The sequence below is a fragment of the Exophiala oligosperma genome (genome assembly GCF_000835515.1).
Source record: "Exophiala oligosperma strain CBS 72588 unplaced genomic scaffold supercont1.2, whole genome shotgun sequence".
Classification (NCBI taxonomy): Eukaryota; Fungi; Ascomycota; class Eurotiomycetes; order Chaetothyriales; family Herpotrichiellaceae; genus Exophiala; species Exophiala oligosperma.
Window position 1 is genome coordinate 4110500 of NW_015622819.1, and position 27329 is coordinate 4137828.

A 27329-nucleotide genomic window follows, 5' to 3' on the forward strand; every position below is an offset into this window, starting at 1 on the left:
TATATTGTTTCGAAAGGTAGACTACGCTGTCCGAAGGAATTGTTGTTGAGTCTCGAGATGCTGAAAGTCGAGAGCAATCTTAATGAGTCCCCTCTTCGTTACCAGCCAGAGATGAGTGGGGTGGCTAAGAAACGCACATCTCCATGCATATCGTGCGGCGCTTTGCGAGAGACGGACGAACTTGCCTGCCTCTTTGGGCAAGGTCGAGCATCTAGTACTGCCAATACCACGAACTGTGAGAGGGAACTTGTCTGTGTCTGGCATAAGTGGTTTCGTAGAGTAGACTCAATCATTAGTCCTTCATCTGTCGAACATTGAGGTTGATGCGTTTATTCTTCATCCAGCCATGCCACGCTTTGTATTTGTGTGTACCATCGACATCCGGCCATGATTGCAGCCAGGAAGGACACGTATTAGACACAATCTTCGGAACAGCGTGCCAGGCATATCTGGCTTCTCCTGACATCAAGATGGCGTCTCCAGACCTCAGGCGGAGAGTAACGACCTCGCTCCCATCTGCATTTCCGGCAATGAAGAGACCGTCACATCCAATACTTATGCTAATGAGACCTCGATCACATTCCTCACTAACATCTCGGTGTACACTCAAGGTATCTCCGGGACTGTAGAAATTCAAAATGGCAGCTTGCGCATCAACGGAAGGAAAAAAGGATTTGAGCAGGGACGCAATGTCTGGTGGAAAGTTTGGCGGCGCCTCATTGGGATAGACCTTGTTGGTCCAATCGTACTGGCCTCCCAAGGTCACCCATCGCAGCTTCGAACCAAGCATTTGGGCAGTTGTGAGAGGACGGTGGACCGAGGGGTCTCGAGGATTTAGTGATGTTGTTTGGTCAGAGCTAAAGAAAGAAAAGGAGCCATAGCCAGTATTTTGCATGTCAACTTCTGTCACAGGAGGATACTCGATGTTGTAGTGCAGATGCAAATTGGTCTTGTGCTCAGGATTGCTCAGGTCACGATGTAGGAGCTTTTCCAGTAACGTAATTTGCAGACTAGGAGTCAGCAGCGAAGGGAATACAAACAGGCCTACCTACAAATTAGTATTTCTGAAAGAATCAGCACAAGGGTCTTGTGATCATACCGGGCAAGGTGTTGATTTCGAATGCGGGCAAAGGCCAGCAATCATTGATTGGTGTCGATATATGTGGGAGTGCAATGCCTTTGGCAAATTCTCGCTCCAACATAGCGAGCTCGCTCTTTTCGCATTGATCTGATGCCTGCAAAAACGATACAGCGGTGGCTCTTGGGTTGTGAGGGTCGACTATCTCAAGATCAGCATCGATTGATGCGAGTGACTGTTTCCGCCGAATCTTAAAAAGGTCTCGCATCGACTCTGGCGGTCGCGCATGAGCATCGAGAATCGGAGCCATTGGTTCTATATTATAAGAGATTTTTCTGGAGACCCAAACTTTTGGTGTTTGTGGTGGCGATATAGGTACCTAGTCAATGGCTGTTGTTGAACAATTGAAATGCTGGTGGAATACTTTTATATTCGTTTGTTTGCGAACCCCATGGCCCATGGCACGGGTTTGCGACACCTTTACGTTTTGTCTCAGTCAGTGTCCATTTACGCCGAAGAGAGTACAACACAGCAGCTGCTCTTACAATGATTTCCATCCGAGACCACTGTATTTCCAGCTGATGATTTGGCATGGGATAGAGTCAGTACTTAATCTTCGTAGCTCGGAACAATGTCGGCCCGGATTGCGCAGGTAAGAACGTCAACATCAACTTCTGTATTCAAGATGTCACCAAACAATACGGGATTATCTGGATCTCACTTGATTCGAAACGATTCACTACACACGTCTTTGCCGGCACAAGGGCACAGTTTCATTATGTCGACATGCTCATTATGATACCCTACCATCGCTGGCACGTTTGCCATCAACATCCTCCTTTGCCACAATTATGGCAGCATCGGAGCAAGACCAGCATAAATTGAATCCCAGAGCCAGCGTAAGTAGAGATTCTTGTTATATCTCAACAATACCTATGGCTGACGGGTTGCATTTGTAGCTTCGGAACTCTTCTTACATCGATCCCTCAACTGGAGCTAGGTTGAGTACAGCATTTACCCTGCGTTTTCACGACATTGGTGATGGCCCTCCGTCTGAAGCGACTGATGAGTCAACTCTCCTCCTTCCTCGAGCATCATCGGATGAGAGGAATCCGCATCGGACAAGATGTGGGTTTCTGGCAGACAAGAGCAAGGATTATGCTATCCGAGTGAAGCAGTTCATACTGTCTGAAACTGGCAGAGGAGTCTTCAAATGTGCACTGGCATATTTTCTCGGCAGCCTTGCGACATTCGTGCCTCCGTTGAGTCAATTACTTGGCCAGCAGAGTTCGAAGCACATGGTGGCCACGATAACTGTGTATTTTCACCCTTACCGGTCGTTTGGAAGTATGCTTGATGCTCTTCTTCTTGCATCAATTGCTTTCTTGTACACAGCAGTTGTGTCCTTACTCAGCATGACTGTAGCCGCCTTCTTTGCCGACACTGTCCATTTGATCGAGCTTGGCCATGCCATTGTGTTGGTTCTTTTTGTAGGAGGTGGTCTGGGACTTGTTGCATGGGTCAAGCTCCGCAAGAATGACCCTCTTGTGAACATTGCTTGCTCCCTCACTTCGCTTGGGCTTATAACAATCCTCACTAAAGAAGGCGCCATTCAGGCTGGAGACTACTCCCTGAGGACAATCATATCAATCCTGAAGATGATTGTAGCTGGTGTCATCGCAACTGTGCTGGTATCTGTTTTGATATTCCCAATCTCCGGGCGCCGCAAGCTGAGGCAAAATCTTCTTGATGTGACTGATATGCAATCAGACATGCTTGCTCTCATCACAAGCAGTTTCATTTCTGGCGATGAAGCAGAACTAGAGAATAGCATCCTTTCTCGCGTCACCGAAAAACACAAGAAAGCCTCTGCCACGGTCGCCCAGAAGCTGAAGGAAGCAAAATATGAGCATTATCTACTTGGTACCGAGAGACAAGTCCTGATCGAGGCGAGGCTTGCCCACTGCATCCAGCGTATCTCCCAGAGCATTGGTGGCCTTCGGAGTGCCGCAGCGATGCAGTTTGTTGTTGTAAAAGAACCTCCTTTTGGGTCACCGATGCGCAACGAAGGTATAGCTCGCGCTGCTGGTACTTGGATGGATTCTCTCGAAAGCTCCAAATCCAATGATGATAACAGAGGCTTGTTCAACGGCATCAATTCTTTATCCGCTGACTCCCAGGATCGTCTGCAGCCACCCAATCAACCACCCTTTCGCTCCCCCGCCCAAATATTCGAAATGTTCATTGAGAACTTGGGTCCGTCCATGCGATCTCTAGCTTTCACTCTTAAGGAGATCATGGATCATTTCCCTTTTGATCCTGACCGAAACTATGTGGTCAGCACAAACCCCAAGTTCAAAATCAGCCTTGACCGAGCCATCGACCTTTACAAAGACAGTCGCCAAAAGTCTCTTGCAATTGTATATGGCCAAAAAGATATGGATCGTTTCCGACCTCTTACCGTGCAAGCTGATTGGGAGGACGCTGCTGCTGCGTGTGGATATTTTTCATTCTCTCTTGTCGAGGTCGCTGAATCAGTCAAAAAGTACTTGGCCATACTCGATGAGCTCCAACTTGAAGTAGATGAAAATCCCGCTGGCAAGACCTGGAACTGGTTGAAATTCTGGCGGCAGGGTGTGGACCACCACGAGTTCCATGACGCCGATCCTGATCTCGTCGAGGTTGTGAAGAAGGCAGACGATCTTGACCTTCAATACACAGAACAGCCTTTCAATCTACCTCGACCCTACAACGAGGCAGCATGGCAAGACCGCCCACGAATTAAGCGCAGGCTATTCCACAAGATATATGACGCATCCGCCTATTTTCGTCGTGAAGACGTCAAGTTTTCTGTGAAGGTCGCCGTGGGAGCAGTCTTGTACGCGTTACCGAGCTTTCTGCCTTCAACTCGACCAATCTATTCCCACTGGAGAGGCGAATGGGGTCTGCTGTCTTACATGTTGGTCTGTAGCATGACTATAGGTGCCAGCAATACGACAGGCTATTCCCGTATACTTGGAACGTGCCTTGGAGCTGTATTGGCCATAGTCGCGTGGGAGGTGTCTGATGACAACCCATTCGTTATGGCTTTTCTAGGGTTCTGTATGGCATCCTGGACCTCATATATCATCGTCGGAAAAGGCAAGGGCCCTTTTGGCAGGTTCATACTCTTGACGTACAACCTCACTGCACTGTACGCGTATAGCCTGACGACCCAAGATGATGACGACGGCGGGGACGAGGAAGACACTGGAAAGCATCCCCTGATCGTCCAGATTGCGATACATCGTGTGGTGGCTGTAATATCTGGTACCATCTGGGGTCTGATCATCACACGCATGATCTGGCCAATATCTGCACGACAAAAGTTGAAGGACGGCCTATCTTTGTTATGGTTGCGAATGGGGATGATCTGGAAGAGAGACCCGCTTGCTACCTTCACGGACGGCGTTCATCCTAACCATTATATGAACCTGCGCGAAGAATGGTATCTACAGAAATTCTTGGCCAAGTTACAAGGTCTCATCGAAGCCTCCAAAAGCGAGTTCGAGTTCAGAAGGCCCTTTCCGCACGCGACCTATGCACGTATTCTGCGAAAGACAGAAGAGATGCTCGGAGCCTTCCACGCCATGAATCAAGTCATTCTGAAAGATCTCAACACCTCACCCGGAGAGGAGGCATTGCTCTCAGCGACAGCCAATGAACGAGCACAGCTTTGCGTCAGAATCAGTCATTTGTTCAGTGTCCTGGCAAGCTCCATGAAGCTTGAATATTCGATTGCGACTGATGCGTTGCCGAATATAGAACACACGAGGGACAGGCTGTTGGCAAAGATCTTTGCATATCGTCGCAATGACGCTCAAGAGCAAAGAAGTACTGATGAGGATTATAGCTTGTTTTTCACGTATGCTTTGGTGACAGGGCAGCTCAACCTCGGTATCCAGGATGTGCTCGAGGACCTTGGGGAGCTTTTTGGTGTTATGGACGAAGAGGCTCTTCGTCTTGACTGAGTGCTAGCTACATCTACTTCCTAGGCGAGCCGATTAACCGCGGTATTCGTAAGCTGGCGAAGCAACTCCATCTTCATATTCTAAATTTCATAAAGAAAATATCATCCTTGGTAATTGAATGATGGCTGCCTAGTCACCAACACGCGGCTGTATGCGGAGTATCTACTATGTACGGAGACTCTAGATGTCGTTGAAGTTGCACAGGACTATGGAATATACGGCTTCCTGACTGATATCTGCTCGCACCCCGTTGGGGTGGGTACGACATGTTCCCGGGGTGCTGGCCTTAGGCGTTGTGGGTAGTCTAGCTTAGCCGCCTGGTGCCCGGAGTCAGCCTCCAATTGGGCCTTGATAAGTAGTACGGGCTCACTAGGCTGTGCCCAGAGAGTCAACGTCAGGTTAACGCGTCATTCGCTCCGGGCATCGACCGCAAGTCCAAGAGGACGCCTAGCGAGCCTTGACCGCAGCCTTGCCCGCTTGCAACGGGACAGCGTTGAAGGAGGGCTGTGAGCGTTTGTTGTGTGGCTATGCAAACGAGAGCAATATAAGTCTGGCAATGAACACTGTTCGAGTGTGAACACATCTAGTTGAGTACGAATAGTCAACGACCATTTCGCGTCGATCCTAAACATTTTCCTCCAAGACCGATCAGACGGGAACACCTTATGCGGGCAAACAACTACACTGAACGAAGATGCTGGACGAGAATCTCCCAAGTGCGTGGCATCGGAGTACCAGCTACTCACGCTGACTTTCTACAGCCTTTGTCCTAAAGCCATCAAATGATAAACCAAAGCAAAACTCGACATTTCTGTTCTCGCAGCATGGCGCCGAATTCGAGCCCGCTTACACCCTGCGGCATCTCGACCCAGAGCAGCATGCCTCTAGGAATCGATACGCCGTCGCCCTCTATGATGCCTTCATTCCTGATGTTCTCTACGCAGAAGTCCTTCTAATCCCAGAATGGACACACCCAGTTATCTCGGAACAAGCAAGACTTAACGGCGCGATCCCACCTCCTCCGGAACCCGTCCTGCCCAGCGAATTCTCGATCCAATTATACAATCCAGACCAGCAGATCACAGTCAGGCATAAGCCTGCCAGTTGGAATACAGCAGCATCTTGGGCGTTCGAAATGCCACAACAAACATTCCGAGAGCCCTCGGCTTCGGCGTTGGATCGAGGACAACACGACCCTGCTGCGTCCGAGGTCACACCTAAGATTGGTTTAAAGTGGAAGAAGGACAGTAAATTTTCTAAAGACCTGGCATGCTTCTTGTCTGGGAAAAGCACAGATATCGTGGGAAGCAAGGCAAAGAGCAAGGAGCCGGACATTACTGTATCAATCTTCAAAGGCCTGAAGGAGTTGACGTTATATGAGCCCAATTTGCAGAGGGTCGATATAGAGGACCTCAAAGGCTTTGAAGTTGTTCTTTTACTGGGAGCCGTGGTCATTCGAGATGTATATTTCGGGTCGTTGAAAGAAACATTCAATATATCTACAGCAGGAAGAAAGTCCAATCCGACCAGCCCCAGTGCTGTCGACGCCGCCTTGGTTCCTGATCCTCGTCCTCAAACAGCCTCGCCAACCAGTACCACTGGTCCTGTTCGCGACCCACGAGTGCCTCCTACAGATCCGAGAAGCCAGTGGGAGCTGGACGCCGAAACCGCTCGACTGCAACGACAATTTGCAGAGGAAGAGCGGGCGAGGCGACGGCAGGAAGAGGAAGCCGAACGGAAAACGAGAATTCTGCTTGAGAACGAAGAGAGGGAGATACGTAGACGCCAGCAGGCTGAAGTTGATCTGGAGACGGAGCGTCTGAAGCAGCTATATGGCCAAGAGGACGCCAACGCACGCCCAAACCTGCCCCCTCGAGACTCACGACAGCAGAGGCATCACTCTGAATCTGTGCAATCGGCGTATCAACAATCCCAGCAAGGCCTCCGACCAGCCGCGCCGTACACCAATGCATGGGGTGGCTACACTTCAGGCGGAAGCTCTAGTAGTACTGGTCCTTACATGTCTGGCGCCGCTGCTCAGTCGAGTTTCCTCACGCCTGTGCCGTCGCAGCCTCAAAATCTCAAGCAGAAGTCGAGCATTTTCAATTTTCGACGTCGCAGTGACCCTGACCCGAATAAGCTACAGAGAAAGAGAAGTGCCGTATTTTGAGGTTTTATTTACCCGGTATCAACGACCTTCCTGTTTGGGCGACGATTTTGCCTGACGTTCGTATCATGACCGGTCAATGGCCGACGAAGCCCGAGTCAACCATGTCATCATTTGTGCGAGTTCTACACGAGTTCTACACGCCTTTTCTGCTCTCGATTCTTACCTTTACTCACAATTCACACATGATAGTGATACCAAAATTCGACATGGCAGCATCACTCGGTAAACGTATTGTCTTCACCGGAGGGTCCGGCAAGGCTGGGAGACACTGCATTCCATACCTCCTCGAAAAAGGCCATCAAGTTCTCAACTTGGACCTGTTGGACTTCCCGAAAGATCATCTTCCAGCTGGAAAAAGCGTCTATACCATGAAGACCGACCTCACCGATGGTGCCCAGACATTCAACGCCTTGTCATCACTTTTCTCCATGGACGAATACGAACTGCCGAAGCACCCTGGACCACCGGACGCAGTCATACACTTTGCAGCATATGCTCGCAACATGATTGTGCCCGATAGCGAAACGTTCCGTGGCAACGTCATGAGCACGTATAATGTGATCGAGGCTGCGTGCAAACTGGGCGTCAAGAAAATCATCATTGCCAGCAGTGAAACCACATATGGTGTCTGCTTCAGCCAAGGCGACGACGATTACCATTCTTTCCCACTCGAGGAAGATAGCTATGACCGCAACCCAATGGACACTTATGCCTGTTCTAAATTGACGGGGGAACGCATCGCTCGGAGCTTTGCACGGCGGTTCGACATTGATATCTATGCCTTGATCATCGGCAATGTCATTGAGCCACACGAATACGCGAGGGACTTTCCGCGCCACGTGGGTAAGCCAGAGACCAGGAAGAGAAATGCTTGGAGTTATATCGACGCGCGAGACCTTGGGCAAATTTGTGACCTGTGTGTTGCAAAGTCCGGATTGGGATTCCAGGTGTTCAACGCGACCAACGACACCATCACGACATCGATCCCCACGGCGGAGTTTTTGAAAAAGACGTGCCCCAACACACCAATCTCCCGAAAGATGGGTGAATGGGAGGCCCCACTGTCCAACAAGAAGATCCGAGATGTTCTGGGTTTCAAGGATGTTCATGACTGGCGGAAGTACTATACCCATAAAGACTGAAACTTTGAGACCTTGTACAATACTGCGTGAGTCATTTGAGGTTTGGTCGTAAAGTACCTATTCAACGAGAGAAGGCTGCAACAGGATTGTGTACAGAAGCATAAGGCAAATGTCTCACAAAAGTCACCTTGCTTGGTGGGGAAACAGTGTAGAAGAATGGATCTTATGATCGAGTTTCTTCACTGTGGAATTCACAAACCAGTGAGCAGAGCAGAGCAATACATTATCGAAGTCACCCGCCGCGATTTCGATGTCACTGTTACCAGGGCTCTTGGATGTCTCAATAGGTACTATTCTCTCCAGTGATTAATACACTATTCTGCTGGCTGATTCACTTATTTCGTTGTGTCTCGCTCGTTTCACTATATTCCATGTCACTGTTCAAAAGTTTCGTGAAGAGACTCTTCCAGGGTAATCTCTGACTCACTACCCACTCCCTCAGATCCTATATAAGAGACCTTTATCCGCTTATTTCTCTCCCTCTCCCTCTCCCTCTTTCTCTTCAGATTTCTCTCTCAGGCTTCTCGCCTGTCTCATTCTAAGCCTCCTTTCTAAATATATATATGTTTATTACCCTGCCTAACATACGATGTCCAACGACTCGTCCTTGTGGGACACCTTGCGCAAACCGGCGCCTTCTATCTAACAGACATCGGAGGAGAGATGATGGGAAGGTCACTTCTCGAGCGCTGCCTAGATCTGGGGCAACCACCAGATAACAATGATGGACTTGAACTTCCATGTGCACGATCAGCCTGGAAGACACACCAACATGCTTTCTATGATGGTCGATTGCAACTTCCTCCATCAGACTTGAAAACCAACAGGGGAGTTTCTTCAAAGTCTCCTCACCAGACTGGCCCTTCAATTTGAAAACAGCAACAGAAGAACGTTCCGACTAACAGGAATGACTCATTTTCTGAACGTGTCAAACTCTCTCCAAGGGCCCTCAAGGGCATTTCGATTCTCGACAGTGGACGAGAATGAGGCTCAGGCAGTCAGCGCATTGGTCAGAACCCTCCTGTAGCTGGGCGCAAAGGCACAGCACATCGCTGTCCTAAGCCGCTTTCGGGGCCAGGTCAACTTCCTACAGCAACTAGCTCGTAGGGAGGGTTGGCCTGCAGAGATTGTGGAAACTGTGGATTCATCGCAAGGACTGGAAAAGAAGTTATCCTCTCCATGACGAAGACAGAAGGGCGTGTTGGCTGGCTTGTCAACAAGAAGCGCATGAACGTGTTTTTGTCACGGCAGAAGACAGCCTTTTATACTGTCGGCCATTGGGACAAGGTCAGATATCTCAAACATACTGGCCACGCAGTCTGGCTCATGGGGTTCCTTCAAGCCATGCAAGATGCACATTGGTGTTGGATTATTACAAGGAATGTAGCTCCCTAAAGATGTGCTCGTCCTCCTCCATAGCTCCATAAACTACGAGAAAGATATGGTGTAATGAAGATTGATTGACTTTTCTTGCCTTGCAAATATCTTCCATTTTCGAATTGATATTACACTGCGGGATACAATGCAGACCACCTCGCGAAGATGTACGTAAATCTCGTTGTTGGTACGAGTCGTTTGTGTGGCAATTTCCCAAGGCTTGATACCTTATTCGTATTCGTACTCGTACTCGTGTGTGTGTGTGGCTCCAAATCCCCAGCCACTCAAATCCATCAGTGGAGGACGCGACAGTGGGAATCATCACCGCCAGCAAAGCAACCCTGTGTCAGTCTTGCAGTTCAGGATGTCTTGCATACGCTGATGGAATTTCAGCCGCTGGTCATCTGATCTTATCTACCGCTCGTCTAATATTCTCAACACGAAATAATTATGCTCTTACGAATTGTTGTACTCAAGGCCTCACGAATCCCCGCGAATCCTTGCCTGATGCACAGGAAGCCTTGACCTCTTTACGAACCCATCAACCCGCACGGCCCGCGCCATGGGGAAATCCAGCTCCGGCCGTCATCAAAGTGGCTCACAAGGCTCGTCCAGATCTTTGCGCCGCACTGTTGAAGAGAATGGCATTCGCAAAGATCGGCATGATTCCGATTCAATATCGACATCATCCCGCCGCAAGTCCCGTCGACAAGACGCAGAGGAGGACAGCGAGGGAAATGCACGCGCATCGCGATCGGCCGAGACCACGTCCTTCACGCCTGTCCTCACAGCTGAACCATCGGAGATATCTGGCACATATTATACTGCACAGAACGGTAGCGAGGAAAGAACTCAGGATTTCTCGCGCAAAAGCCGTAGGAGTTCTAGATATGCCCAAGACAGAGGGCGGTCTGAAGATCTGGAAAGAGATGAGTATACAAGTATAAGCAAAGGAGACACTCAGAGCGGTCGCCGAGACTCGCGCAAGTCGAGCAAGACGGAGAGAAAGAGCAGGACTCGCACATACGAGGGCAATGAGGCGTCGTTGTCCCAAAATCAGTTCCCAGGAGAATTTCCTGCGACCTATGCAGAGCCTTACCGCCCGCCTGGTCTGGCTGCCGACTACTACGGCGACAACGGGGAGTCTGTCGCGCAGCAACCTGGAGTCCGGCCAAACCAACCTAGCATTATCACCAGCGCTGACCAGACGCATCTTATGGAACCAACCCCGGACGCAAAGCCGCCTCCCGAACCAAGTAGTATGGGTCAGGTTGGTGCAGCTGCAAGCTATTTCGGTTCAGCTAAATTCGAGTCGGACTCTGGAGTGCAGTCGACCCCTTCTAAGCCTACCCAAAAGCCGAATCTGAAGCCAGGCAGACCATCGAAGCACGGTCAGACTGGAACAAGCCCAAGGTCGAGCCCTGGTCCTCAAGGAACCCAGTCGCTTCCAGGAGCACCGCCCTTGGGTCTCGCTGCCGAGTATTATGCAGGTGGAAGTTTGGAACCTATGAATGGACCTGCATACCAGACGCCATCTCGCCCACCACCAGGAGCTCAGGTCTCTCCTGCACCATTCTCAGCACCTGCTAATTTTGGTGGGCCTCAACAGCACTCCAGCGCAGCGATGTTTGGCGGCTCAGCTTTGGCTGGGGCTGCCGCTGGAGCATACATGTCAGCTCACTCACATCACGGGGAGTTCCAGAGTCAACATTACAGCTCTGGTACAAATGCGCAAACATCCTCACATGGCCGCCCACATTCACATCTTCCCCAAGGTCAGACACAGCAAGTCCATCGTCACAAACGTCGTGGGCCTCTAGGTAAACTTGTCGACTGGTTCCGCGACCCAGATGCGGTGGCGGAGTATGAACAGTACACCGAAGCGATTGGTGTATGCAAATACTGCTTTGACCCCACTAGTTCGCCAGCAGATGCACCTCGTAGGCATCATTATCACCCGAAAAGTCGTTCTTCTGGTGGTCCAAACGGTAGTACCTCTCGCGTGGACAAGACTTACCGGTACTCTTCTGATGAGGAGAGACGGCGTCGATCAGGTGTAAAGAAAGCGGTCGCCGGCGGACTGGCAGGTTATGGAGCAGCCAAGATCGGAGACGCAATGTACAAGAACAAACACGATTTCGACGATACATATTCTGTCAGGTCTGGAAGGCCGGTCAACCAAAATCGAGTCAGTTTCCAGGATGACCAGCGCTCCCATCAGCGCAGAACCCAACGAGATACAGCCTCAGAAGACATCAGTCGAAGAGATCACGATGTCTCCTACAGCTCGAGTAAGATTCATTCGCAAAGCCAGAGAAGACGCAACACCCGACGTGATTCCAGTACTTCATCAGCGTCACGTGGCTTGTCTAGGGGTGCTGCATTCAGTGTCGCGGCTGCTGGTGCTACAGGACTAGCAATGGGAGCCGCCGCTGCTAGTGATACATCAAGGCGGGACCGGAGTCGTTCACCGCAGCAAAAACGCTATTACTCAAAGCGGGTCTCGCCTAGGCATTCTTATGTCGACCTCTCAACAACTAATGAAGGGTCAGGTGGCTTGATGGGCTTTTTCACAAGCCCCTCAGCAAACAAGAAACAGGGCCACAAAAGCAAAGGATTTTTCAATTTTGGCAATGCATCGAGCTCATCGTCTGATGCCGACCTTGCTTTCGGGGCGGCTACTGTGCGTCGAAGGAACTCCAATAAACGCCTCCATAACAGCAAGCGCAGGCCGACTCGACGAGAATCAAGTGAAGCTATCATGGGCCTCGTGGCAACAGGCGAAGCATTGGCTGCTGAAAGTCTTCGGCGAGATAAGAGAGGTAAGCAGAGATTTGATGCTGATATAACAACAGGACGACATGACACACAATATGGGGGACGTCGTGTTCCAACGCAAACAAGTCACGATTCAAGCGGTGGAAATGATGATGAATGGTACGATACCGATGACGATGATAATCGAAGTTCTTCAAGTATAGACTCCGCGCTCGCGTATGGAGGAAGCGTCTCAGCAATCCAGAGCCGGGAGTCACTCGTCCCAAATAAGAGACCGACAAAGCCTACGGAGACATCACCTTATCATGGCTCTACTATAGCAGGAAGGCAACCTCTACAGTACGGCGACGACTCCAGACGCTTGAATGGCCACGATGCTTCAGCATTCAATATTGGCTCCGCTGGAGTCCTAGCCGCAGGTGCAACTGCAGCTGGCGTTTTGGCTGCCTCATATGGCCGTGATGAGATACCCCCGGTTGCAGCCAGCCACAGTGATCTTCCTCCCATGCGAGAAGTGGAACCGAGGCCAATCTCGAATCACGGTTTCAGTGCCCCAAAATACATCGTGTCCGAACCGAGAAAGGTTTCTGCTACGTCCGTACCCTTACAGCAACCTCAGCCTGTAGTCCCTGTGGTACCATTCTTCCATGAGAACGAATTCGGTCCAACGCGCAAGACAGGACGTCATGCATCAACTGACTTCTCTTCAACGACTGACGATTACCGCAATGGTCGTCGGCAAGGTGACCTGGACTCACGACATCAGTCGAGGCGCTCCAGGCGTGACTCAAGTCCAGCCAAACTGGGTTCTCAGGATCAGAAGAGCAACGTTAGTTTCAGCCTGACTGAATCGCAGTTACAGAACGAACACCGTGCTGAAGAAGGAGGAAACGTGTGGGGAAGTGGACGCGATGACAAAAGACGGCGCAGATCTGCTGAGGTCAACTATACGAGAAATGATTTGGTGGCCGAACCGGGTGCCTTGCAGAGGATGGCACACCCGGAAGCGACACGCTCATCCAACTCTCGACACTCTTCGTTAGATTCATCCGATGAACGAGTTGCAGAAATCGAACGTGAGCTGAAGCGTCTCTACGCAGAGCAACATGAGGCAGAAGAACGCGAGCACAAGCGACGCAACGAACGTTCAAGTGCCGCCGTCGCCGCCGGCGCCGCGGCAGCAGTAGCAGCCACTGTTGCTCTGGCATCAAAGAGCAAGAGTAGCAATCCACCAGAGGAGGGCGCTCCTCGTCGTAGATCGAGCTTGAAGAGGTCGAAGGAACGAAAGGCCTCTCCGCCCATGGAGACTCAACAAGAGCGGATCGCAAAAATGGCAGCGCAACGTGTCAGATCAACTCCGTCACCAGTCCACGAAGATTATGGCTCCTTTTTCGTTCCGCAAGAGCTTCAAGAGCACCTGAAAGAGCACAATGCTCAAGCCGAACACCGGGATGACATGGATGCAAACGTGGTTGAAATTGTTCCTGGAGCGGCGCTTTCGAAACCTCGACATCCTTTCGATCCTTTCACTTATCGACCTTTCGGCCTGTCACTCGAAGATGATCCTTCGTCGTATCCTTGGACAGTTCCCATGCTGGAACTCATTGAGCCAACTCCACCCGGTAGCCAGACTCATAGTGTCCGGGGTGACACAAGTCCTCTTGTTGAACCGCAGTTGTCGAAGCAGGCGGAAGACGGAAATAACATTGTTGGGGAGCCTCTGGAACGGAAAACTAGCAATGGGTCTAAGGTGACCTGGGGTGATCATGATACTTACGTGTACGAAGTGCAGACCCCCGAGTACGAACACACAGATTTCATGCCCGAAGGAAAGCCAAGGGATGAAGCCGAAACTGCAGAGACATACCAAGATCGTCCGACGTCAATGGACGAAGAGGGAAAATCTCGTCCTACCATGAGTCGTGTATGGACTCTGGAAGGGGATGACGCTGCAAAGTTGGAGAAAGAGGTGCCTGTTGTAGATGACAGACCTCATATAAGCCGTGCCTGGACTGTGGATGACACTGAAGCCGATCAAATTGAGACTGGCCCAAATCGCCAACCAGCAGCCTCAACTGGAGACAGCCGCGATCCGACTTCCATTTCGGCCACTGAAGACCCAAGTCTTCGAACAGTCTCTCAAGGCCCCTTCTCCGAAACCGTGAGTGATCTGGGTGTGAATGGCAAGATCGACAATGATTCTCAGCTGGGTTCTACCGCCACCTCGCACGTGACGAGTCAATATCCATTGCATCAGGGTACCGAGGATAGATCACAAGGGGTGGCAGGTATACTGCAAGACGGTAGCTGTCAGGAATTTGCTACACCTGTGAGGGCAAGTAAGAGTGAGAAGCGTCGTCAAGAGCGTGCGAGCTCATCACGTGAGCAATTCGATTCATTGGACAATGGCGAAATACCGCACATCCCTGGAAACGATAGCGTGTTCGACTACCTTGCTGATAGCAAAGGAGAGTCTGCGCCTACTAACATGCCGGCAAATCTTGACGATGCAGCGCAACCTGGCTCAATAACCGACTCCGTACCACATTATCAGTCAGATCCCGAAGAATGGGAGCGCCAAAAGGACACCAAAAATCCCAAAAAAGGGAAACGAAGTTCTAAGAGCGACGTCGGTTCTGGGCGCAAATCACCGAAGAGGACTGACAAAGACATCCCAATGCCTGAACCAGAGATCGAGCGAGTTCGCCGCTCTCGCACGCTAGACGATGTTTCTGACTTGCAAACCAAATCTGAAGCCGGGAGATCGAAACGCAAATCCAAACGTAGCAGTACAGGTTTTGGTGAACCTGAGCCCATCGATGATGACAACCATCGTTCCAAAGTGAGTGTGCCATTATCCTCTGAAAGGACCGATGACACAAAGGCTGGAGGGTTCTTCAGCGGCCTCTTTTCCAGCAATAAAAGTGACATCAGTACGTCCAGCAAGAAGAGTTCAAAGTCATCTAAGTCAGATAGCCGAACGAGCCGGGATGGCGAGGATCGGCGCACATCGCGAGGAAAACGATCCTCAAAAGATTTTGCCTTTGATCCTGGCGAGTCCACTGCTTCTGAGCCGAGCAGGAGCCGTCGTACTTCCCTGAGCCGCAATGAGTCGCAACCTTCGAAATCAAGAGATCAAAGCGTTGATGATGGATTTGTCTCAGCAGAAGAAGACCCCAGCAAACCCACCCAGACGCCTGTCGAAGAAGCGTCTTTTTTAGTGAGGCGCCCCGAAATGCCACCCCCAATGGTCACAACTATGCCAATGGATACTGATGGTGTCTCGGGGCTTGCAACCGAGAAACATCAATCGAGGAAGGTTGACACCGATGCTGTTGTCTCTCCCGGTTCCCAGCCAGAGACTGCTGTAGAAGTGAATAAGCCTCATGTATCCGGACAAGAAGAACTAACTGAAGGGACAACTACTCTTCCTGTGCCAAGTGCAACAGACGCAGAATCGTCCCATGAAGCCCTCCATCCCTCTACGCCCCAACACGCTTCTTCTCAGCGGCTTTCAGCTCTAAGGACAGGCGAATTTCCGTCTAGCCCAATGGCCACTAGTTCCCCGACAGCAGTGCCGTTGCATTTTCGACGGCCTCCTGTTTCGCCAACGACTGCGCGGTTTTCCATGAGTTCACCGATTGCTTCACCTATATCTCCCCTAGCTACACCACGCACGAGGCAGGGAAGACCAAAGTCCACGGAGTTTCGTTCGAGTAAGGAATTCCGGCCTCTTTACCTTGTCGAGAGGCAGAACTTCGCGAAAACTTTGGAATCCGAGCCGGGCGAAGAATATCCATCCCTACCTTCAAGCAGGACGAGTTCGGCGCATGCCTCGACAGAGAACCTTCGAGCGGAGGCCCAAACGCAAGAATACAACCAATTCACCCCTTCCCGTGTCAGTGCTGAAATGTTCCGTGACCGTGGTAGAAGACACAGCTATTCGTACTGGCACGACGAGAAGAGGCGGGAATCCCCAGATTATCTGGACTCTCGATCGGCTACTCCGGTCCCAACTGAGGCTCAACGGGCACGCGATTCCGAAAAGAAGCCAAAACCCAAGTACGAATTTCACTCCCCAAGTGAATTGCTCCAGGATCCGGCTGCGTACGAGGAAGCCGCTTTCCTTGATGAGGCTGATAGGCCAGCGAGCCCCCTGCCCAGCGTTGTTAGTACCGATGCTGATCAAGACTACATGAGTGCTCACAGCAGAAGCGCGTCCCCAATAAGAGCGAGGAGTGTTAGTCGGGGAAGAAGCAAGTCAACCTCCAGATCGACTTCTGCAGCGTGGGAAGATGCAATGACAACAACGGCCGCAGGTGTTGTTGCTGGTTCCTTGCTGGCGGCTGGTGCACACGAAGTGCTGAAAAGTCCAGGGAACGATGTACGGATGGCCGAGACCTCAGTGCAGGATAATCATGATACATCGAGTACACCAGGAACCCCTAAAGCCAAGCCTGATGCTTTGCGTGATGGCAACATCACACTCAGTGAGGATCTTGTGACTCAGAAAGATGTACCCCTAGCATCACTTCCAAATACGGAAGACTTGCCGGCTGAGGCAGCGGAAGCACTTTCTGATCCAGCAGGCCGGCAAAGAGAACCAGGCGAACCAGATGCTACCGAAGCCTCTCGAGGTGCGAGTACAGACACAACATTATTACCGGCCGAAAACCTCGAGAATGACCAGCCATTTGTTGGTTTCAAGATCAAAAAGTCAAAGAAGGACAAAAAGAAGAAACGGAATTCCGTGCCTCTCGAGGCTGACATCGCAGTCTCGGACGCAGCTTTAGGCGATGACCTTGTTGCCAACAACGGCCAATCTGGCAACAACGAAGTTGCCCCTGGTGACAGACAGCTGAAAGACATCTCCTTTGTCAAGGATCAGGACCCATCGGCGCAGGCCGAAGATGGCAGAGAGCTGGAGCGTCCTGTCCATGAACCTTCAACCGAAGCACCATCAGGTCAAGAAGCACCAGAAATGAAAGCTGGAATGCCTGACAATGTTGGTACGGTACAAGAGTTAACCCGAAGCACTGATGCCCACGAGATCTCTCGTGATGCTGCAGAGTCCAGCCAGTTAGAGTCAAGCCCGTTTGAGGAAGCATTCGATGCAGCAATCGCTGCAAGAGGTCTAACTGCTGGTTCCACAGCCGAAGACGCTTTTGAATCATTGCAGGCAGATCACAGCGAACAGCAGGATCACAACGGTGCTCTACTGACCACGATTGACGAGGTTAACGAATTGCCTCCGTCTGCAAGTGAAATCGAGCCGATATATCCTCAGTTGGGACGGAAGGTGTCCAAGAAGGAGAAGCGGAAAGCAAAGAAGTCTTCCAAAGGCCTCTCTGATGCTGTCGAAGGCATTGAAGAAAGCTCCACCCAGCGAATGGAGGCCTTGACAAGCAAGGAGCCAGACGTGTCGGATATTCCGACCCATATCAGCCTTGATAATCCTGAAGGTAACCTCCAAGACAAGAGTAAGCCTAATCCTTTCGGCAACGACTTCGAGATACAAGAAGAGGACGCGATTGCTTCGAATCACGATGTGTTGCATGATTCAGATGTTGCTCCTGTAGAAGTTCCAAGTGTCGCCGGACCTTCGGGAAATGCTCAACCTACTGTTGAAGAGCAGGGTGGTGATGAAGAATGGCCTGTTGAGGTCAAGAAAGGCAAAAAGGGCAAGAAGGACAAGAAAAACAAGAAAAAGAAGGGGTCAAGTTGTGATGACGAGGATACAAACGCTGAGACACCACAAGTTACGCAAGATGCCGTTACTGCCGACACACCCGATGCACTACCGAGTCCAGCTACACAATATGTGGGCGAGCCGAGTTATGAACCTTCGGCTGATGCAGTTCAGCAAGAACCAGATTCGTCGCAGGCCGTACAGCCAGAGGCAGACGACATCTGGGCACCTGCCACGAAGAAAGGCAAGAAGAAGTCCAAGCGGAAAAGCGTCGCATGGACGAATGAAAAACCCGAGGTAGCTTCTACAAAAGACCTGGTCTCTACTCCCCTTACGCCAGAGTCGGGTTTTGCAGTGGACAAGCACGACGTCTCTGATGTTTCAATCTTCGAAAACGCTGCAGCTCTAGAGTCAAACAGGCAGCAAGAAATTGCTGAGGGTTTCGTGAAGCCATCTCATGCTGCCGAACCAGACCAAGGACCAGGCCAAGATATTCAGGTTGCTAAGAGCACCCTAATGGAACCTGGCTCCATTGTCCAAGACATGACGTCCGCCGCTGTGCCGGTCTCTCATGACGGCCTGGAAAGAGCCACTGCAACGGAAGTATCTGATGACAGAGTGCCACTCCAGCAAGATCCTGCCCTGCAAACAGCGAAGGACGCCGACGAAGACCTTTTCAGCATCAGTGCACCGAAATCGAAGAAGGAGAAGAAAGGCAAGAAGAAGCGCTTGACGCTCGACGAAGACGCCACGGAGGGTCCGGCACCAGAAGAGACAATACAACAGCCCGACACAATCGTGCCTCCCTCCAAGGAAGCATCATCAACGGGTCAGCCGACGACAGATACCGAGGCGCCCGAAACTCGGCAAAATCTCCCGGACCATAGTGCAAGCTCCGAATATTCAATGTTGGAACCGAAGAGGTCGAAAAACGAGAAACGGAAAAAGCGGAAGTCGACATTGGACTGGACTTTGATGGAGGATGAGGCATTGGCCAATCCAGCTGAAGATGGTCCCAAAGAAGGGGTTGCCCAAGCAGAAGATTCTGGCCCACACCCGTCAGACAAAGATGTGGCTTCCGGTACTACTCCCATCGCGGACGACGCAGCCAATCCTGAAAGCCAGATGCCGTTCGAAAGCACTGCCTCAGCTGATAATCGACCCGAGCCGACCCCTCTCGGGGAGCCCTCCTTTGCTCAAGAGCCTTCAGTCGAGACTCCTGCGGTTGAGACTCCTGCGGTTGAGACTCCTGCGGTTGAGACTCCTGCGGTTGAGACTCCTGCGGTTGAGACTCCTGCGGTTGAGACTCTTGCGGTTGAGACTCCTGCGGTCGAGACTCCTGCAGTTGAGACTCCTTTAGTTGAGACTCCTTCAGTTGAGACTCCTGCAGTCGAGAACCCTATGACAGGGGTCCATTCCGCCGAAGCAGAGGGTACCGGAGATCTTTCAAGAGAACCTCTAACTGAGCCTACCGGTCCTGAGACGATCACAGACCAGACACCTTCGGAAGCATTCTACAGCCCGGAGGTGGGATCAGCCGACGTCTCTGCACAAATCTTGCCCACAGTGGCGACAGAGGAGAATGCTAAGACAACTGAAGATGTGTCTTGGGAAATACCAGTGAAGAAGTCTAAGAAAGACAAGAAAAAGGACAAAAAGAAGGACAAGCGGCTCTCAGCCTTGCAATCTGCCCCGGAACAGTCCAGCTATGTAGAGGGCAATGAACAATCAAAGAGCGACACGACTGGGAGTGACTTCCAGCCTGTTGAGAGTGCTTTGATGACTGAACCCGAAGAGCCTGCTGTTACAGCGCAATCTGGGGTGCCTGAGCAAGCCTCGCCCGAAGAAGAATGGAATCTGACTACCAAGAAAGGCAAGAAGGACAAAAAGAAGAAGCGTCAATCTACTCTCGGAACAGCTCCGACTGAGACCGACATCCTTCCTCCAGACGTGGTAGGCATTTCCTCAACAGTAGCAGCTCCTGTCACGTCGGAAGCTGCCCGGGAAGCACCCAATGTGACACCCTCTGACGACGTTCAGGTTTCAGCGACAGGGTATGAGGTTGAGCAGATTCTAAGTCCTGCTCAAGCCGTTGAAGATGACAGCATTTGGAATTTCACATCAAAAAAGTCAAAGAAGGACAAAAAGAAGAAAAAGCAACAATCGGATCTTCTCGAACCCCAACCCGTTTCCTTAGAGCAAGAGCAAAAGCAAGAGCAATCCGAGGACTCAAAGCCAGATGAAAATTCACTTTCTCAGAACAATCAACCAACTGCATCTGATCCTCAAAAGGCAGTTGATCATGCTGCAGGCTCGGAAGCGGTAGAGGCTATAGTCGCCTCACCTTTGGAAACAGTCAAGGAGAAGAAACATACCGGTGAGTCAAGTTTTAATGAATCACCTCCAGTATCGGAGAACGTGGATCGTATAGAAGGAGAAGGTCTGGCTGAACATGTCGGTCCACACGAATCTGCTATCGATTGGCCCTCAATGGATCTGCCAATGCCAAAGGCATCTTTTATAGAAGTTGCCGCGGGCAAAACACCGACGACCACCGGTGACCCAGTGCCAGCAGCCAGAGATCTAGAGCCTCAAGTATCACTGCAAAGTCAAGAATCTGTGCTGTCTGATGTTGACAACTTCAAGGACACCGAGGTCGAAAAAGCTGAACTCCAAACTCAAGTGGACAACATCCCACCAGCTCAGAAGCAGGTTGAAACCTTCGGTATGGAAGAGCCTGATGTAACCCCTCAAGATTTGGCCGAATCTTCTTTCGCTCACGTATTCCCATACGACAAGGACCCCCAGCCTGCTGTTCCGGTGACGATCCCAGATGCGGAATCAATTATGACTTCCAGGACACCTTCTGATCAAGACAATGCCTCGGGGAGTGCAGAAATCCCTGCTGTCCAGGATCAACGCGATCCGGTCACGGACGAGTGGACAATTCCGACCAAAAAGTCCAAGAAAGACAAGAAGAAGAAACGCCAATCGATTTGGGATGAAGTTACCCCAGAAACTGACAAGGTCCAGAATGCGTCTCAAGAGAAGCCAGAAACATTAATGCATAATGAGATTGCACAAGTTTCGTCTCAGCTACCAGGGACACTTGAGTCTGTCAATGACATCCTCGAAGAGTCCTTAGACCCTGAACCAATCATAAGCGAAGAGCCTGGGCACATGGAACATGTGCCCGTTTCAGCTGTCAAAGAGATTAATGATACTGGAGCTTCTTCCGAGCTTCCAGCAACGTCAATGGGTCGGGCAGCAGAGCCCGCAATTGAGGACGAATGGGGCGTCAGTAAGCTGTCAAAGAAGGACAAAAAGAAAAAGAAGAAACGCCAGTCCACTCTTGATGAGGGTTTCCTTCCCAAGGAAGAAGAAGAACCTGCATTGGAGCAAGCTCGGGATTCCCTCACACCTCAAGCTGAACCTGAATTGCCATATGAGAGCACCCCCCACGTGACAGAAGAGCCAGAATCAACGACTCCCTTCGACCAAGCCTCTGAGGACACATGGGCTGTTAAGAAGTCATCAAAACAGGACAAAAAGAAGAAGAAGAAACGACAAAATGATGCGGGAAATGATACAATTCCCGAGCCGAATCAACTCGGGCCATCTTCAATCCTGATCGAGGAGCAGAATGATGCAACTCCAAGCGATGTCCGGCCACCACAGCTCGAGAAAGACCCACATCCAGAGAGCAATGCGACAGAGGATTCCTTAACCTCGCTCCCCGTCGTTCAAACTGCCGAAAATTCGTTTGTTCAGTCACATCCGACAGAACAGGGCCGGCACCAAGAGCCTGGCGAGCCCGCAATCGAAGCAGAAATCGAAGACGTGGCCACGCCGCTGGAACATCTTGAAGGTCAATCTTCTTCGCACCACATCAGCGACCAGAACGATGGAGAAGAGTCAAAGCAGGAGAGGTCACTTGACAACGCCGATACGGTCACCAAATCTTCTGAGACAACTGACTTGGACACTGTGCCTCGACAGACTGCTGCAGATGCAGTGTACCCTTTCCAGCCTACTGTTACTCCAAATTCCGAAGTGACCGAAGCACAAGATATGCCAAAGTCAGAACCATTCGAATCATCGAAAGATGCTGTCTCTATTGAAGAACCACGTGAAGAGGACTGGGGCCTCGATACGGCGAAGACCAAGAAGGACAAGAAGAAAAAGAGAAAGTCTTCGCTGGACACTTTCGAGCCCGATGAGTCGTCTGTTGCACCACTGACTCAGCCTGAAGCAGATGCCGAGAACGCAAATCCTGGTACATCGCTGCCGGCCACAGCCTCGACCAAAGAGCTGAAACCTGAAGCCGGCATTGATGACGAGTGGGCCTTGTCCACAAAGAAATCCAAAAAGGAGAAAAGAAAGAGTAAACAGGCCAAGATGCAAGAGATGTGGGAAGAGCGGCAGCAACCAAATCCGATTGCACCGGTGCCTCTGGACTTGGCGCCTAGTACGAGCCCTCCTAAGAGCGAGAGAGGCGGAGATGACGACGTAGAAGCAGTGGCAGAAAACGTGCGCGATACACATGGGGAATCATTACCTGAGTCGCCCGAAATGCCTCAGCCTTCAGCTGATACCTCCGATCACGACTCTCGACAAGAATCACAACAGGCTATAGCTGGTGATTCTGTCCAGGATTCCAGCGATCAAGCAGAACCTCCGCGACCTGAAATGGATTGGAGTTTTTCGTCCAAAAAGTCCAAGAAGGACAAGAAAAAGAAGAAGCAGTCAATTCTTGCAGATAGCTTTACCGAAGAGCCTGTGGCGTTGACAGAGCCTGAGGAAACATTGGCGCCGAACATTGTTGCTGATACAACCCTACCCACAGACTCCAAGACAGTTGATGTTGCCCCTGAGGATGACTGGAATTTCACCACCAAGAAAGGAAAGAAGGCCAAGAAGAGCCGAGGGCCATTCGCCAACACTGACCTTGCTACACCTGATGACGAGACCGAACACATGAATAATGAGCCTATCTTCACAAAGGAAGCGTCGGACCCGAGTAAAATTGGTGAAGCTGGAACGGATATAAATCCTCAGTCTTTGTCGGAGGCTCCAGATATGGAGACGTTTGCTCCTGTCAGCCGGAAAAAGTCCAAGAAGGACAAGAAGAAGAAAGCACTCGCTTTCTGGGCTGAATCTGAGGAGGGACGAGACAATGAAATTACAGAGACTTCGACACAATCTACGCCTGAAGCAGAACAGTCTCGTCAGGATCAAGATAACCAGGGACCTCGGATGGTTTCTATCCCTGAGACAGAGGCTCTTCCTCTTCCGCCAACCGTTGAAACAGCAGTACGGGATCCGACCTTGATGATGGCTGGGACTGGGAATGCCCTGGAGCTGGCTGGCATCGCGTCTGCTGCAGCATCTGTTGATGAGCCAGTAGAACAAGCTCGAAGCCTCGATGCTGCTGAAGCTTTTGGCAACCATATGCTCGCCCGGGAAGATCTTATCCACCAAGATCCAAGGTCAGATGGTCAGGAGCTGGTCGAGGAACATGGTGCTAGCAAAGACAAGAAAAACAAAAAGAAGAACCGGCAATTTGAGTTTGACGGGACAGAATTACTCCAGGAGACAGTAGAGAAGAAAGGCAAGAAGAACCGCAGGCAATTCGAGTACACAGGGGACGAAGTATACGCTACCCGTTCTCTGGAAGGCCTTGGCCCGGCACAGATCGATGAAGCAGAACCATCAAGAGGTGCAGACTTTATCGCCGACGAAGGTCGACAATTACAGGCTGCAGACACCATTCAGCGTCAGGAAGATGAAGAGGCAATGTCTGATGTGAGTGCAAGCACCCGAGAAAGACGGAAGCGGAGACGGTCTCCTCCTGCCTGGTCAGGACAGGAACCAGAAGACCTGCCAACAAGTCGAGCTCTCACGCCTCCTCCAGACCACGACGACATTATGGATACTGCACTTGTCGTTGCTGCTGGACTGGGCATTGGCCACACTGAACACGCAAGTTCCACAGTAGCCTCCCGCAAAGCGCCATCACCGGTACAACAGCCCTCCGCGGGCTGGTCTTTTGCTCAACTCGGGCAAGAGCAAGAGAATCGTGATAGTGGGATCCAAATCGACTCGCCAATGCTCACACAGGGTCAGAATTCGTCGACCAGGGACAGTGGCTTTGTTCAAGGCGTGTCGGAGAAGGCTGATGCTGATATAGACGTGTCACTGCGACCCCCCAGACCACACTCTCCCACGAGCTCGACAGAAGATGTGTCACTGATTGGATCAAGGCAAGGGCACCAGGAAGAGAGACCAATTCTGGAAACACCGAGGCGGAAGCCTTCACCCGTCGAGTCCACCTCAAAGGATCGTTCATCGGCATTGTTCAACTCCTCTCCGGCGATGCCAACGCCAATCGACACCAGGGTTGGAGAGAGAAGCCCTGCAACCATGTCAAGCCCTCTCCGTCGAAGCCCAAGCATTCACGGTCATCATCTCAGTCGAGAGGAGCTGAGGCACAAAGCCAAATCGCCGCATACTCTAGGGCCAAACGACATGTTAGCGTCGAGTCCCCTCGGTAGGTCCGTCCCGACGGAGGTCAAACCGACGGCATTCGAAGCTCAAAATGGCGATCGTTCATTCTCACCACGTAACTCGCTCAACACCATTCGTGAGGAGACGGCAGATGTTCATCCGAGGGCTACTCAGACGCACCCATTTGCAGGACCGCCCATTTCACTGCTGCCACAGTCTCGATCGGAGAACAACCGGTTGATGGGGGCCGGGGTGGTGGGCATGATGGCACGTGATCTGGGACCCGCCAAATCTCTTGGCAACAGCAAATCGCGGACTTCGTCGTTGCGCAGTTTGCGCGGCTCTTCCGATCAACTCGACCGCTCCGTGCACAGTCCTCCACCCACTAAGTCCGTGCATGATCAGGATCCAGGCAAGGCTGTCTCCCGCGATAGGGACATGGCAGACGTCTATGTGAGTATCCAAACGACACGCCGCCCCCAATGACGCGTTTCAAGTTGCTGACCATCATCTGCACAGGATGGCTATGGCTCCTACCCAGGCAGCCCCAAGTCGCCGACACGACCACCTAGCATCCGCCGCCGACAAAGTATGCAACAGATCAAGGACCTCGAGGCAAGGCTGGATCAACTCGCCTCTGAAAACCGCGCTCTAGCGGAAGCCAAGATGATGGCCGAGCAGTCCCTGGAGCATGCCCACTTTGAGCGTAACCAGGCGGAGCGATCAATGAATGTCCCGGATGATACAACGGGTCAATTACAAGAGAGGGACGCGGAAATCGCGCGGCTGAAGGAACAGATAGCTGACTTGGTTGCCACCCACGAGAACCTGAGACGAGAGCACGAACAAAGCCTGGCTACTCTGCAGCAAGATCACGAGTATGCGCAGAATCAATGGCAGGAATCATCTCGGGAGCTCGAAGCACTGCGTTCTCGTCATGCCGAACTGTCGAATGGTATGGAGTCAATTGTGAGACACGAGATCGATACGGCGCTTGCGGAAAAGGATGCCCAAGTCCAACAACTGCGGCAAGACCTCGAGGAGGCACGGGAAAAGATCCGAGAATTGCAGTCCGAAATCCTAAAAAAGGGTGCCGACAACGTGATTGATTTCCACGATGAAGACTACTTTGACGGGGCTTGCCAGAACCTGTGTCAACAGGTGCAAGGCTGGGTGCTCAGGTTCTCCAAGTATAACGATCTCAAGATGTGCCGGACCACCAACGAAGTGCGCGATGAGAAAGTGGTGGACCGATTCGACAATGCCATCCTCGATGGGTCAGAGGTGGACGTTTATTTAGCCGACCGTGTCAAACGTCGCGATGTTTTCATGTCGGTCGTGATGACCATGATCTGGGAATATGTCTTCACCCGGTATCTCTTTGGCATGGACCGTGAGCAACGCCAAAAGTTGAAGCAGCTGGAAAAGAATCTCGCCGAAGTTGGGCCTGCGAGTGCGGTGCACCAGTGGAGAGCTCTGACGCTCACTTTGCTCTCGAAACGTGAGAGCTTTAAAGCATTACGGGAGAATGACACGGAGGCCGTCGCCATTGAGATTTTCAGCACCCTGTCGAGATTCCTCCCTCCACCACAACATCTGGAAGAACAGATCATCGGCTCGCTGCGGAACGTCATGCACACGGCGGTAGATCTCTCGATCGAAATGCGTACGCAAAGGGCGGAGTATATCATGCTGCCACCACTGCAGCCGGAGTATGACACCAACGGCGACCTTGCCCGCAAAGTGTATTTCAATGCGAGCCTGATGAATGAGAGAAGCGGCGAAACCACGAGTAATGAAGAGCTGGAGCGAAACAAGGCTGTGGTTCGTATGGTACTGTTTCCGCTTGTGGTGAAGAAGGGCGATGACAATGGGGTTGGTGATGACGAAATCGTTGTCTGTCCAGCACAGGTCCTGATCGCCCGGCCAGACAAGGGAAAGAGGGCCAAGAGCTCACGAGTGGCCAGTGGAGGCAGCGTGGGCGATCGAATGATGGTACAGCAAGATGCACGAAGTCTTGGAGCCATCAGCACTCATAGCCTGGGTGCCATGAGCGGGATTGAGACCAACGATAACATGTTTTAGGGGAGGGTTGTTTGTGATGTTCTGCTGTATATTCTAATATGGGCATGGCAAGGGACGTACGTGGATATGGCTGTCCGTTTACCACGTTGGGCGAGGTTCTCATGAGTTACGAATTTCCTTTGCATCTACTTCTACAGGGCACATTAGACAGTGTACAGCAAATTTGTGTTCCACCGAGACTCCAGGGAATGTTCGGGCGATACGAGATGTTCATACAGCATCTTTGAACTGTACCGTTGGTACTCGGTTATTTAGCGTCTGTTGACTGTAGATGATAAAAGTGTTGAGCAGTTAGCCAAGTTGTATCTGAGCCAAATTCTTCGAAATATCTTCTCTCATCGGCCACCTTGAAGCTACGAAGACGACGATGGTGATTAATTATGAATGTGGTCTCTAGAGATGTTAATGTTATTGTCTTGTCTATATTTGTACTAGCAAAAGTCGTTGAAGAGTCACTCACGTCATAGGCGTTTTTTACTATCAATTACCTCGA

General features: G+C 51.2%; 5 protein-coding genes across 6 annotated transcripts; 4 read left to right on the forward strand and 1 right to left on the reverse strand.

The window, feature by feature from the left end:
* Nucleotides 1-292: 292 nt before the first annotated feature.
* On the reverse strand, nucleotides 293-1388 carry PV06_02823 (alkylated DNA repair protein AlkB; the record flags this gene model as incomplete). The annotated part of the gene is made up of 2 exons (XM_016403554.1): nucleotides 293-1044; nucleotides 1100-1388. The coding sequence occupies 2 exons, from the start codon at nucleotides 1386-1388 to the stop codon at nucleotides 293-295; spliced, it is 1041 nt and encodes a 346-aa protein (XP_016267451.1).
* Nucleotides 1389-1785: 397 nt separating this feature from the next.
* Nucleotides 1786-5199, forward strand: PV06_02824 (uncharacterized protein). The gene is made up of 2 exons (XM_016403555.1): nucleotides 1786-1977; nucleotides 2038-5199. The coding sequence occupies exons 1-2, from the start codon at nucleotides 1930-1932 to the stop codon at nucleotides 5086-5088; spliced, it is 3099 nt and encodes a 1032-aa protein (XP_016267452.1). The 5' UTR covers nucleotides 1786-1929; the 3' UTR covers nucleotides 5089-5199.
* Nucleotides 5200-5782: 583 nt separating this feature from the next.
* Nucleotides 5783-7258, forward strand: PV06_02825 (uncharacterized protein; the record flags this gene model as incomplete). Its single annotated transcript, XM_016403556.1, has 2 exons — nucleotides 5783-5804; nucleotides 5850-7258. 2 exons carry the CDS (start codon nucleotides 5783-5785, stop codon nucleotides 7256-7258), a joined length of 1431 nt encoding a protein of 476 aa, XP_016267453.1.
* A 65-nt stretch (nucleotides 7259-7323) lies between these two features.
* On the forward strand, nucleotides 7324-8400 carry PV06_02826 (uncharacterized protein; the record flags this gene model as incomplete). The annotated part of the gene is made up of 1 exon (XM_016403557.1): nucleotides 7324-8400. The coding sequence occupies one exon, from the start codon at nucleotides 7324-7326 to the stop codon at nucleotides 8398-8400; it is 1077 nt and encodes a 358-aa protein (XP_016267454.1).
* Nucleotides 8401-10136: 1736 nt separating this feature from the next.
* On the forward strand, nucleotides 10137-27164 carry PV06_02827 (the record flags this gene model as incomplete). 2 transcript variants are annotated; one of them, XM_016403559.1, is made up of 3 exons in its annotated part: nucleotides 10340-20197; nucleotides 20285-25204; nucleotides 25271-27164. In XM_016403559.1, the coding sequence occupies 3 exons, from the start codon at nucleotides 10340-10342 to the stop codon at nucleotides 26834-26836; spliced, it is 16344 nt and encodes a 5447-aa protein (XP_016267456.1). In that variant the 3' UTR covers nucleotides 26837-27164. The 2 variants fall into 2 exon arrangements, with proteins under 2 accessions (XP_016267455.1, XP_016267456.1); XM_016403558.1 differs by having other exon boundaries at nucleotides 10137-25204.
* Between the last annotated feature and the right edge of the window lie 165 nt (nucleotides 27165-27329).